This window comes from Crinia signifera, chromosome 2 (assembly GCF_055691185.1).
Source record: "Crinia signifera chromosome 2, ASM5569118v1, whole genome shotgun sequence".
Lineage (NCBI taxonomy): Eukaryota > Metazoa > Chordata > Amphibia > Anura > Myobatrachidae > Crinia > Crinia signifera.
Window position 1 is genome coordinate 323,309,714 of NC_139218.1, and position 13,047 is coordinate 323,322,760.

At 42.9% G+C, this 13,047-nt stretch overlaps 1 protein-coding gene across 3 annotated transcripts in view; it reads right to left on the reverse strand.

Annotated features, from left to right (window-relative positions):
* Window positions 1-7,250: 7,250 nt before the first annotated feature.
* Window positions 7,251-13,047, reverse strand: part of TIMELESS (timeless circadian regulator) — an 84,395-nt gene continuing 78,598 nt past the window's right edge. For 2 of the 3 annotated variants that reach the window (XM_083169223.1, XM_083169222.1), the window contains 4 exons: window positions 11,889-11,959; window positions 10,350-10,407; window positions 7,970-8,040; window positions 7,252-7,873 (listed from right to left, as the gene is read on the reverse strand). In XM_083169223.1, coding sequence (XP_083025349.1) covers window positions 7,761-7,873; window positions 7,970-8,040; window positions 10,350-10,407; window positions 11,889-11,959 — 313 coding nt within the window. In that variant the 3' untranslated portion in view covers window positions 7,252-7,760. Of the gene's footprint in view, window positions 7,874-7,969; window positions 8,041-10,349; window positions 10,408-11,888; window positions 11,960-13,047 lie in introns of all 3 variants that reach the window. The other variant, XM_083169224.1, reaches the window with a different exon arrangement.

Sequence of the window (13,047 nt, forward strand, 5' to 3'; positions counted from 1 at the left end):
CTGATCTCCCCTGGATGCCATGGTGTATGCTAGATATCAGCTAGTTTAACTTTATTTCCTACACAGGTCCTATTGGACAATGGTCAGGATTTATGGCTTTGGATGTGATCCTTTTTTATACTGGGTGTTCATGGTTAACATACGTTTGACACACACAGACTTTATGGGGGAAATTTACTAAAGGAAATTTGTAAAAAAATAGGTGTATTTGTATCCAGAAATACACTTATTTTTGACATTTACTATCCCAAAAATATGGCAATTCGTAGTCGTATTGATGTGCTATCAATACGAATACGAATTGCCGTATTTTCGGGATAGTAAATGTCAAAAATAAGTGTATTTCTGGATACAAATACACCTATTTTTTACAAATTTCCTTTAGTAAATTTCCCCCTATGTATCAGAAGCAAAAGTACCCCGATAGAATACGTACCCTCGGACAGAAATCTAGATATGCCTTTGAACCGCCTTTCTCTGACACAGCCAATCTTTACAAGGTGACCGTTGCTTTTTTTTTTTACATTACATTTTTATTGCAAGTTATTTAGCAAAATAAAGGGGGTACAGAAGGGAAAAAAGGGGAAGGGAGGACATAGTAAGAAATAAGCAGATGAATTAATAATACTCGTCATACAAATCAGATCACGTCTGAATCTACATTGGACAATGAAAACAGTAAACACATCGAGGTATCGAGTTACTGAGAGCAGAGAACATGTGAGTCAGGAGGGCTGCTGTAAACTGTAGAGTACCCCATCTTCTCAACATACAGAGACCACCCAAACCATTTCATTATCAGTGAATTAGGAGAAGTAGAATATTTGGTGTCAGTAGTTTCGTAAAGAAAATGATTGTGAATTGTGTTACCGATAGGCTCAATGGATGGAATAGTGTCAGATTTCCATAGCTTGGCAATTATTGCCTTAGTGGCAATAAGTACAAGTCCTATGAGGTATCTGTCAGCTGATGTAAAATGTGGATGTAAGAACGCCAAGGCTGGGTCTGGGAGAATAGTTTGGTTTAATATCAAACTAATCATCTGGAATACTTCTCTCCAGAGAGGCTGCAACAACGGACACGCCCAAAATATGTGATATATCTCTCAAATGATTCTGCATTTTCTCCAACATAAGTTAGAGGTCAACAGCCAGATCGTATGGAGCCTGACTGGGGTGAAGTAGGCCCTGTGTACAAGCTTAAAGAACATTTCAATGTGGTTTATACATCTCGAGATTCCAAAGCAAGACTTAAATATATTGTCCCTGTCATCAAGGATTCTGTTCAGATCTCTCTCCCCCAAAATTTGGGTGATCACTTTATGCCTACCAGTAGCCGAAAGCAATTGGGAATACCACCATGAAATGCCTCCTTTGTGAGATGAGGCGGTCGCCTTAGCTTTAAGGAAGGCAGGAAAGGTATGTTTATTAGTAGGTAAAGGGAAGTGAGAATGAAACCAACTTCTTATCTGTAAATAAATGAAAAAGTCTTGCCTAGAGATTTGATTGGTCTTGTAGATATGTAAATGACACTAAATTCTCTTCAACATAAATCCCCAACTGACGTTATTCCTTGCTTGATCCATCTATCCACTGGTAAATTGGGGATTAAAAACTTCAAGGCCTGTAGTGATAAGAAATGAGCTGGTAAAGCTGCATTCTCTACAGAGGTTATCATTTTATGCCAACTGTCAAGAGTAAATTTGATGGACTTGCAGTGGACTGCATATTTTCGCGTTACAGATGGCGGCAGCCACAGTAAGTCTGCAATAGGAAGGGTATAAGTCAGGCATGTCCAAACTATGTCCCTCCAGCTGTTGTGAAACTACAAGTCCCATCGTGCCTTGCCACAGTTTTGCTATTAGGGAATGCTAAAACTATGGCAAAGCATGCTGGGATGTGTAGTTTCACAACAGCTGGAGGGCCACAGTTTGGACATGCCTGGTGTAAGTGCTTTCTAGAGTCACCCACGGTTTGGGGTCTTTAGCAGTGAACCAATCTCTAGCCTGATTCAGTAAACAGGAATAATAGTAGGTTTCGATGTCTGGATATGCAACACCCCCCTCTACCTTAGAGCGAATTAGAAGTTTTTTGCAATCCTAGGTTTGGCCCCTTCCATATGTATTTAGCCAAGAGTTGATTGAATTTATTCCTTATAAGTCTGGGGAGGACTTTGGGATGGATCGAAATAAATACATTCATTTGGGTAAAAGGACCATTTTAGCCGCTACGATTCTCCCCAGCCAAGAGACATCATGTAACATCCAGTCTCCAGTGAGCTCCGCAAAAGCCCTCAAAAGGGGATTTTAGTTACATTCAATAATGTGTTTTTCTGGCGCCAAGTTAATCCCTAAGTATCTTAGAGAGCTGGCCTGCCATGAATAGTTATATGATTTTTTTAAAACTCAGTGACAGTACTAGGGGGGAAATCTACAGGGAGGGCCTTCGTTTTGATAGTGTTCAATTTATAGTATGAGGCTTCTGAGTATTCTTGTAATACTCCGTGCAGAGCAGGAAGAGATTTTACAGGATCTAGGATACATAACAAGACATCATCAGCAAAAAGACTGATTTTATGGGGTGAGTTGCCAATTACCAGACCCTGAATGGGGATTCTAGCATTTCTAATGGGAATGGTTTGGTCTGGGAGGCTTCGTTAAAGACTCAGAAGCACTGGGGATAATTGGAGTTTAAAGGACTTATAGAAATTGAAAGGGAAGCCATCTGGCCCAGGTGCTTTGTCATTAGGTAGGGAATCAATACCACATTAATCTTCCTCTAATGACCAAGGTGCGTTAAGAGACAAACAAATCTCTGAGGACAATGCTGGAAGGTTGAGTCTATCCAAAAAATAGTTAAATTTCTCTATATCAGGTTGATGAGTGGAAGGATCCTCTTAAGTTACAGAGTTTGGAGTAATACTCAAAGAAGACGTTGGCTATCTCGTTCAGGGCATATACCTTCGCACCATGGGCAGAGTATATCATATGAATTTTCTCTTTGGCTCACTTACCCCTCAGCTTCCTAGTCAGAAGCCTACCTGCGCGCTTAACGAGTTGATAGAACTTTTGGTTCAGCTTAGCAATGTTCCATTGGACTACTGCTAGCTAATGACCATTGACTTTATCCATAGCATCATTTAATAGCTTAAAGGGATTTGTCGGCCGGGTTGGTCTTGTGAGCAGCCTCAAATGAAGCAAGCTCACATTCTGCTTGCGCCAAGGAATTCTTACTGTATATTCTTTTTTTTTGAGTTTGGAGGCAATTGGATTGCCGAACCTCGAACAACTGCCTTAAGTGCGCACCAATGGTTAAATATAGAAGTATCTTTGGAGTTCTCCTGTAGATAAAGCGCTATTGATGAGTGAATCGCCTTGCAAGGCCTCCGGCTAAACGAGACTGCCTACCTAAGCGCCACGGACCCGAGAAAGTTTTTCTATTAGTTATGACCCACTGTAGAAACACCGGGGAGTGATCCAACCAGGACCAGGGAAGGATAATGACCTTATGGAAGGAATCTAGGGACCATTTGTCTGAGAGAACAAGGTCAATTCTTGAATAAGTGCCATGAACGAGAGTAAAATGAATAATAATGAACTATTGGGTAGAAGCTTCTGAAAGATGTTATTAGCATAATCATTCAGACTGCTGTTGGAAACAATTTCCGGGACACCGCGTAGTTTAAAGTTGTTATGTCTAGCTCGGTCTTCCAAGTTTGCAATTTTATCGCGCAAGGCAGTAACTTCAGCTTGCAGTAGGTCGTGGGATGAAATTAGATCATTCTCCCATTTTGGTTTCAATATGGTCCGTGCGCTCACCGAGATCATCAATTGATTTCTGACGATCTTGTAGCGTAGCTTTAAATTCCTCGGATACATCTTTTTTAGATTGTGACAGAAGGAGTTTCATGGTATCCACAGTAAGAGCTTGGCTATCATCCAGAGCGCTAGCATCTGTAGCTGATACTTCCAGGTAGCTGGCCTCGTGGGGCCAGGAGGGTTCTTTTTTGATAGTTGCTCCCCTATCGCAACTACTTTCTTAGGTCTTGCAGGGGGAAGGCTTAAAGAAGGCTACCTGAGAGAGCGGTTTGGGTGTTTTGCAGCGTTTCGTAGGCACACTTTAATCAGAAAGCAAACCAGGGGAGACTGAGTAGAGATGGATGGTGAACAACAGAGGCGTTGGCGCTGTGTGCTCAGAGTAGGCTACCTTAAGGATATATATTTAAGAAGTACAGCTGGAACAGTCATAATAAAAAATATTGTACTGGGAGACCAAAAATAATGTTCAACAGATCTCAGGATGCAGGGAGCACCCATGAACCTTATAACAGACACTTAAGCAGGTTCCTTTCTGTCAGTGCAGCTGTGCTTGAGAGAAGTGTCAGCAGGGCAGGCAATATGGCCGCTGCTGACTCACAGTGTGGGGGAAGAAGTACACCCAGGATGCAGAAGTGACCTTTAAAGTACGAAGACCAGGGATCCCAGGGTCTGGACGAGTGTCCGCTTACCCAGGACTGCCGGTCCAGTGTCCTGTGCAGCTTCCAGCTGCCTTAACGCTGCAGATCGATGTCCGGAGCTCCCATGGCGGCTGCGGCACTAAATTTAGGCCCCAGCTTCCCACTCGCGGTAGGCCGCGTCGGACGTCAGGAGGGCGACTCCCGGGACCGCAGCACCAAGCGTCTTTCTCCAGAGGTCACTGGAAGGCAGTGTGGGGACCCTGGGGTCCAATATGCCTGCTGGAACCAGCCAAAAACTGCCCGTATTGCGGGAGATCACCCTGGTACATCCACTCCCTTATGCTCCCAGGCCACGTCCCCACTGTGTTTTTTAAGGTATCTGTATAATACTCACACATTTCTGGCACTGTATCGACTATTCATCTCTTAAAATATGGTTTGTGGGGTGTAGTATATAATAATAATTGTATTTATATAGTGCTCTTTCTCCAATAGGATTCAAGGCGCTTAACAAATAGAATGAATATAATACAGCACAAAAAAAATGAAGTACATAAAAGCTTTTCATGAACAATACTTAAGGAACTGAAGGAAACGCTTGAGTAAATAGGAAAGTCTGGAGTCTCTCGAACTGTGCGGGGAAGTGAGTTCCATAAAATCGGAGCTGAATGCTCGACCCCTAGATGAATTACGGGAGATCCTATGTACTGCTAAAAGTCCTTCATCTACAGATCGCAGTAATCTGGTGGGAAAGTATGGAATCAGAAGCTGCTTCAGGGGCCTTGGTCATGTAGGGCTTTGAAACGCAGTAGATTGATCTTGAAAATGATTTGCCATTTTATTGGAAGCCAGTGAAGGGAGTAGAGAATGGGAGTAATGTGGCTGGTTAGTTAACAGCCTGGCAGCTGTGCTTTGTACCAGTTGTAATCGGTGCAGTTCTTTTGCTGGGAGACCACGGTAGAGGGCATTGCAGTAATCCAAAAGAGAGGATACAAATGCATGTATGACTTTTGGCAGATCTTCAGGTGGGATTAAGTGTTTGATTCTGGCTATGTTCCTCAGATGAAAGAATGAGGATTTGATTGTGGCTGCTATCTGATGTTTAAGTGTCAATCCACCATCCAGTACCACACCAAGATTTCTCAACTCCAAAAGCTAGACAGGCGCAAGACATTGTGAAAAGGTCCAAATCAAACGAAACATCACCAGATCCACGGTGCGTGAGTAGCCACTTTTTTTTACCCAGACGCAACCTCTATGTATGAACCTTTCTCCCCTCTGGCGAGCGCCGGCAGACAGGGACTCCATTAAACTGGGACGCACGCGCATCACAGTCTCTCGCCGGTTGGGCGCCGGGACCCTGCCCGCTTCAGGGAGACAAGCAGGGTTGGGGGGGGGTATAGCTCTGTTGCCAATTCATCGCCTACCTGCCTTTAAGTCCCCTGAAATAGTGACAGCTAGATCCCTCTCTTCCCCAGTAGTTTCCATTATAGTGCCATTTATACTATATTTAGTCTTTTTTTGGGGCATTAAACTGTAGTTGGCATGCTCTTGAACATGGGTCTTCAAACTGCGGCCCTCCAGATGTTGTGAAACTACATGTTCCAACATGCATTGCCACATTCTTTCCTATAAGAGCATGCCAAAACTGTCAGGGCATGCTGGGACATGTAGTTCCACAACATCTGGAGGGCCACAGTTTGAAGACCCATGCTCTTGAACATTCCTCTACTCTACCTAGATCATCAATAATTTGTTTTACCCCTCCTGGTGTCTACCCTGTTGCATACCTTTGTGCCAGCTGCAAAAAAAGGCACATTTTACATTTGCAATATCACCAATAAAGATATTAAAAAGCACTGGTCCAAGTACAGATCCCTGGGGTACTCCACTTGTAACCTTTCCCTTCTTTGTCTGTACTCCGTTTACCAAAACTCTGTTTTACATCTAGAGCCCCATCTTGATTTGTTTGATATGATCTTCCCCCAGTAAACCCATGCTGTTTCTGATCCTGTAAGTTGCTGCTTTTGAGATATTCTACAACTTTTGGTTTTAAGAGTGTTTCCATCAATTTCCCTACTACTGATGTAGATCACTGGTCGATAGTTGCTTACCTCTTCCACTTTTGTGCAGTGGGAGCATATTCGCTGTTTTTCAGTCCCCTGGGATTTTTCCAGTAGCTAGTGAATAATTCTGTTAATGGTTTTACCAGCTCCTTGTTAAGCTCATTTAGTATCATTGGATGTATCCTATCTGGCTCCATTGATTTATCCACTTTTGAGAGTTATGTTAGGACTTTCTCCTCTGTAAATGTTTCCCCTTCATTTTTCTGACTATACTTGCAACTTCAATATCCACCGTGACACGGGATAACACTAGGACCCACCTGTTTTTTGTATACAAGTTCTACAAAAAAAATAAAAATGGTTGACATTTCACATCTATTTGTGTCAAGGACTCTCATATTAATGTACCACTTTGCTCCTCATGCTTCAGGCCAGGTGCACTTCACCAATTGGAGTCACATGGATGGTAGTATGAAGAAAAAAAACAAAAAAAAAAAAGTTTGATAACCATTGCCATCTGGATTCACTATTTATGATTATTCATGTCTCATTTACTGTAATCCCTAGATTTATTGGTTGTTATTGTGTCTTATGATGAACATTTTCCCATATTGTGCTCGTAATTTCTGTTTGTGTACCCCATAGCTTTTAATATGCTGTTATATATGTGTTTTTGAGGTTTTATTTCATAATGCAAGAAAAGAAACAAAAACACAAGCTCATGCCCAATTTGTTTGAAAACAGATGATTTATTAACTCTAAAGTTTGAAAATGTATTCTTACCATGCTTGCCAAAAATACCGTAATGCGTTTCCAACACTTCTTAAGCTATAAACTCATTTGGGCATGGCCATACAAGAATAATAACTACTGTACTGTGCATACGGTTTAAGAAACTATGCAATTTAAACTTTGCATATGTCTCAAAATTAATAAATGATTGATATATACAGTATGTGCAATCATATACATAGTTATTTTCTTTATATTTACTAAACATTTTACTTATTTCAAAAATGTCCATTATAAAACAAAGCAAAATGTAGGCCTCTTCAAAAACTGAACACTAATTTAACCAAGGTAATGGCTCATACAGTGTTGGAAAATGTCCATGTTCCCTGTAAAATGAGAAAGGAGCCCATACAACCAGTGTAACCACTAACAAGAGAGGTGTCTCATTCCATTATTTTACTGAAATGGAGTGGGCGAACCATTCTGGAACATCTGTAGTAGATGTGGTTAATCATCATCATCATCTTCAATGCGCAGACGTTTTTTCCTAGTTGGCTGAAAGTCTTCATTCTCTGAATCAGAGTGTGATCTTGTTTGCCCAGACCCCGTCGCCTCTTCTTCTGGAGGAGTTAAAATACATAAAATGTTACTTAACAAGTGGACGTGACTTCCAATAAAAACATGCAAATTGTGAAAATGGATAAACAGTATCAAACCTTGGTCTCTATTAACTGGCTCCTCATCATCGCTGTCTACAAACCGACTTCTTTTTATGGCTGCCTTTGGCCTATCAGGAAAGAGAAAGGTAAAAATCTTTTAAAAAACAAACAATTATGCACAGTATATGTGTTATGGTCTAAACCTTGGGTAGCCAACCCTAGTCCTCGAGAGCTACCAACAGTGCATGTTTTGCAGGTCTCCTCACAGAATCACAAGTGAGCTAATTAGCTCCATCTGTGTATCTTTTAAAATGTGTCTGTGATTAATGAGTGCAGCAGCTAGGTTGTCTGTAAAATGTGAACTGTTGGTAGCTCTCGAGGGCTAGGGTTGGCTACCACTGGTCTAAACATTGATACATAGTACTTTATTTTTCTTCTGATTCAGTTCAAGCACTACATATGAATTTTGACAACTGATCTTATGAATATAGATAAACACAATCAGTGGCAATGGGGAATCATTACATATAGGAGGGACACATTTTGCATGAATTTAAAACCTTGTGATTTGCCGATAAGCACTCAGCCAAAGCAAATGCTTGCTTATCTGTAAAATGGGTCTTTGGATAGTAAGAAACAAATTTCCCTGCCCCAATAAGTAAGCTTGTAAATCAACTAAGTGATATATATATATATATATATATATATATATATATATATATATATTTATTTACAGTTTCTTATATAGTGCACCATATTCTGTTGTGCTTTACAATTGGAAACAACAGTGATTAAACAAACTGTTCTAGGAGCAGGCACAAGTGCAAACTCTCACTCTTATCCCTTTATGACCCCTTGTCTATTTAAATTTATATTATTAAAAAAGGTATTGCATAGAATATACTGTGAGGACTGTTGTCTTTTAAATCCAAATGTCCATTTATGTACAAAAACACTGAAAATTTTCAGGTAGGTAGGTAGAGTATCAAAATAGAATGAATCGCAATGTTTTGGTGTTCGATTTACAATGCTTTATGTACTAAAACAAAATGACCCAAACATGTTTTGGGTTGCTTAGGTCCTCATTTGTCTACTTTACCCGTGTCATCACTGCGATACACATGAACCACGCAATTTTCATAAACGGTTAAAGTGGGATATGCCCAGCCCAACTGAGACAGTCAAAGAGGAGTAATATTCTGAATAGGTTTCTTTAAATGTTGCATCTTGGTCACACTTCACAGTAGAAGAGAAGCTAGTCTAACGTTAAACCGCAGAGGATATCTTCAGATGGCGTTGCCCAATAGAAGCTTATGGGCTTCTATCTATTACGATCCCTCCCAGCACCTGCTCCAAGGAATGCCCTCCCCAGCAGTGAATTTAAATAAATAAAAGTGTGTGTGTGTGTGTGTGTGTGTGTGTGTGTGTGTGTGTGTGTGGGGGGGGGGGGGGGGGGGGGGGGGGGGCGCGAGACATAAAAAAATATATGAGAATACAGCTCTGCAAATAAAGGCACCCCATTATGTGGGCAGCAAACTCAAAAAAGCACACGAGATCACTGCAGAGCAAACAGAGAATGGAGGAATAAAGACACATAAAATATTGATTAAGATCTTCATTCCTCCCTAAAGAGCCTCTATAACCCAGTCAAATATTCCCAACTAGGCGATTCATCGCGCCCTACGGGAGCTCTTCACTCCGTCATAAGGGGCTGCGCCCCCTTAATTTGTGAACTTTTGTATTGTGTAAAATATGGTTAGAATTGTATGAAAGATGGCCTGTATTGCAACTTGAGTTATAGGTGAAATGTGTTAAATAGAGAGCATATGATGTGGAAGGGGGTGTGTATTGTTTTGTTTACTTAAAAAGCGGTTACAGAGTAAGATTTACATTGATAGTGTGGAGGGTACAGTGACATTTGTGGGTGTGGGTGTGCAATAGTATAGTAGTGTGTTTTTGAGTCAGCGGCTCCCCACTGGCGGAGGTCACGACACAGGCTGGGAAGTGATAGGGGTGTGTGGGCATAAGGGGGACTAAAGAGGAGGGTGGGGGACACTGTGCAGCTTCTGCCAGTGGGTGAGGGTCCAGCGTGGCAGCACAGGACGGTGGCCCTGAGTCAGTGTCTCCTCCTACTGTGTGGGAGATAGGGTGCATGAGAGCAGGAGGCTGGGCTATGAGGCATGATAGGGGTATGTGGGCAACACAGCGTCAGCGACTCCCTAGTGGTGGAAGTTACGGTTCAGGAGAGCAGGAAGCTGGGTAGTGATAGGGGTGGGGGGCAGGCACGTGATTCATGGAAAGGGGGGGTTGCGGGGGTCCGCAAATGCAAATTGCGGGAGGGGGGTTGTGGGGGTCCGTGAATCGTGGGAAGGGGTGCCGTGAATCGCAGGAGGGGGGGCATGTTAATTACTTGAATATGAACTAAATCTATTTTTACCTTTTAGCAATGCTTGTTCCAGATGGAGTGTCCTGCAGCTGTTGAGGTTCCTCAATAGCTAAAATGTGAAACAAAAATGTCAGCAGCCTACATACAGCAGTTTAAGACCATTAATGGTACTTGTGAGTTATCCGGGCGTCCGATTTTGTACTTACGATTTGCATGCGATTTGCATGCGATATCGCATCCGATATCGCATCCGATATCGGATGCGATTTGCGATTTACATGCGATTTACATGCGATTTAGCATGCGATTTGCATAAGATTTGCTATTCATTTCATTACCCCACTATCCCCAAAGTGTGTCTATCAACGTGAACCCGAAGCGTGGCGAGCGCAGCGAGCCCGCGAGGGGCGGCGGTACGCGTCCTCCGACCTTTTCATGCCCTACTATCCACTAGGGCGTGGAGTGAGAATAGAATAGTGTGGCGAGCGCAGCGAGCCCGAAGCGTGGCGAGCCCCGCGAGGGGACGCGGACACCTGTGAAGCCCGCAAGGGCACGCGTATACCTGTGAAGGTGTCCGCGTCCCCTCGCGGGGCTCGCTGCGCTCGCCACGCTTCGGGCTCGGTGGCTCGCTGCGCTCGCCACACTATTCTATTCTCACTCCACGCCCTAGTGGATAGTAGGGCATGAAAAGGTCGGAGGACGCGTACCGCCGCCCCTCGCGGGCTCGCTGCGCTCGCCACGCTTCGGGTTCACGTTGATAGACACACTTTGGGGATAGTGGGGTAATGAAATGAATAGCAAATCGGTACTTGTGAGGCTCCCGATTTTGTACTTACGATTTGCATGCGATTTGCATGCGATATCGCATACGATATCGCATACGATATCGGATCCAAAATCGGACGCCCAGATAACTCACAAGTACCCCATTAATTCACAGTGGAATTCCACCAAGATCCAGCATTAAATGCCAGCCAGGTTTAGATCTTTGGGTACTTGTGTAGTAGCACGGCGTCCAATTTGCATACGTACGGCATAGAAGGAAAATCGCATCGCCTGAAGCATGGCAATCGCGGTGAGCCCCACGATTGGACACGGATTATGTTACACGTATTCCGCATCCCCTCGCCACGGTTCGGGCTCGGTGCGCTCACCACACTATATAAAATCAACTCCACACCGACGTGGATAGTGGGGGTATGAAAAGGTCGGGGGGCTAAATCCCATTGCATCACATAGACGTGTATAGTACAGTAAATGTCATCTCAAGCTATAAAATTGCATGCACTTTTGCGCGAGGTGAGAGCAGTGAATAAATTACATAGGAAAATCGCATCACACTCAAAAAACCACATGCAATGCGATTTTCCTACTCAGAATAGCCCTCTAAGCTAATTGCTTAGTGGACGCTGTGATAATACACAAGTACCGATCTTTGTAGATACAATTGAATCTAATGCACTTATCACAGCATTGTTAGTAGATTAAACAAGGAATAAACACTATGCCTTGGAGATTATGCCTTGCATGATTCTACTTTGTGCACAGTGACAGAAAACATCACAATAATGCCAGTGATGGGCTACAGACCTGCACCTGCGTCCTCTTGACCTTCATCGTCGCTATCCATAAGCCAGCCTTTTTTAGTCAATTTTGCTTTGCTGAAAAACAAACAAATCAACACTAAAGTTGCATAAAACTGCTATAGAGGAGACACCTTGCAGTAATTTATGAATAAATGGAACACCAATTATTTTTCAAAATATTTTTATTTTAGCACCAAATGCAGCAAAGACAAATTAAAAACCTACAATCAAATTTGCATATGACATAAGTAGTGTAGATTACAATGAATATTGTCGCACAGTAAAATGTACCGGTATGTTATACACATACATATTCAGGATACATTATCAACCGGATTATACATTTCAACCGGATAACAATAGAAACAATACCGGAAATAATAATATAGAAAATAAAAAGTGTGGGCGGGCGGCGCTCACCTGGTGGCTGTGGAGTAGGTTCCTGGGCAACATGGGGAGGCAGAGGGTGTCTGGCACTGTGGGCTCACTGGGCTGGTTCTCTGTCATGTGAGTCAGTAATGTGTCAGAGGCTCCACCCAGCGTTACAGACACACTCACACACTGAGTAACAGATGTGACAGATGTAGCCAAGTATATAAGAGATGTATCAGTCATTGCTTGTGATTAATAAAAGGGAGTTCTAAAGTTTTTCAAGCACACTTCCAACTTTAAGTGATACTGGAGCTGCGGTATGGCGGGATCTAAAATGTGTTGGCTTTGGTACAATGCATTTTCCTCTAGAAAATAACAGAAAAAAACCCTCTAAAAAAAACACAAAAAAAAAACACAGGTACTTGTTTCCTAGCACGGCCACAATCTTGGGCAACGGGGGTAAATTTGAGTGGCCTGCGACGCGACCGACGCGATGCCCCCGATTTTTCCATTGAAATGCATTGAAAACAGTGAAAAATCGGGTCGGTCGCGTCGTGTGCACCTAAAAATGCTTAAATGGTCCAGACGCGATGCCCCCGATTTCCCCATAGGGAACAATGTTAAATGGCTCAATTTACCCAAATCAGCATAGGGAACAATGGTAAATGGGCCAGAAACAGTGTAATGTTCCCCCAAAAGTAGTTGACGCCACCCCGCGATCAACATGAACCCGAAGCGTGGCGAGCCCGCGGCGGTACGCGTCCTCCGACCTTTTCATGCCCTACTATCCA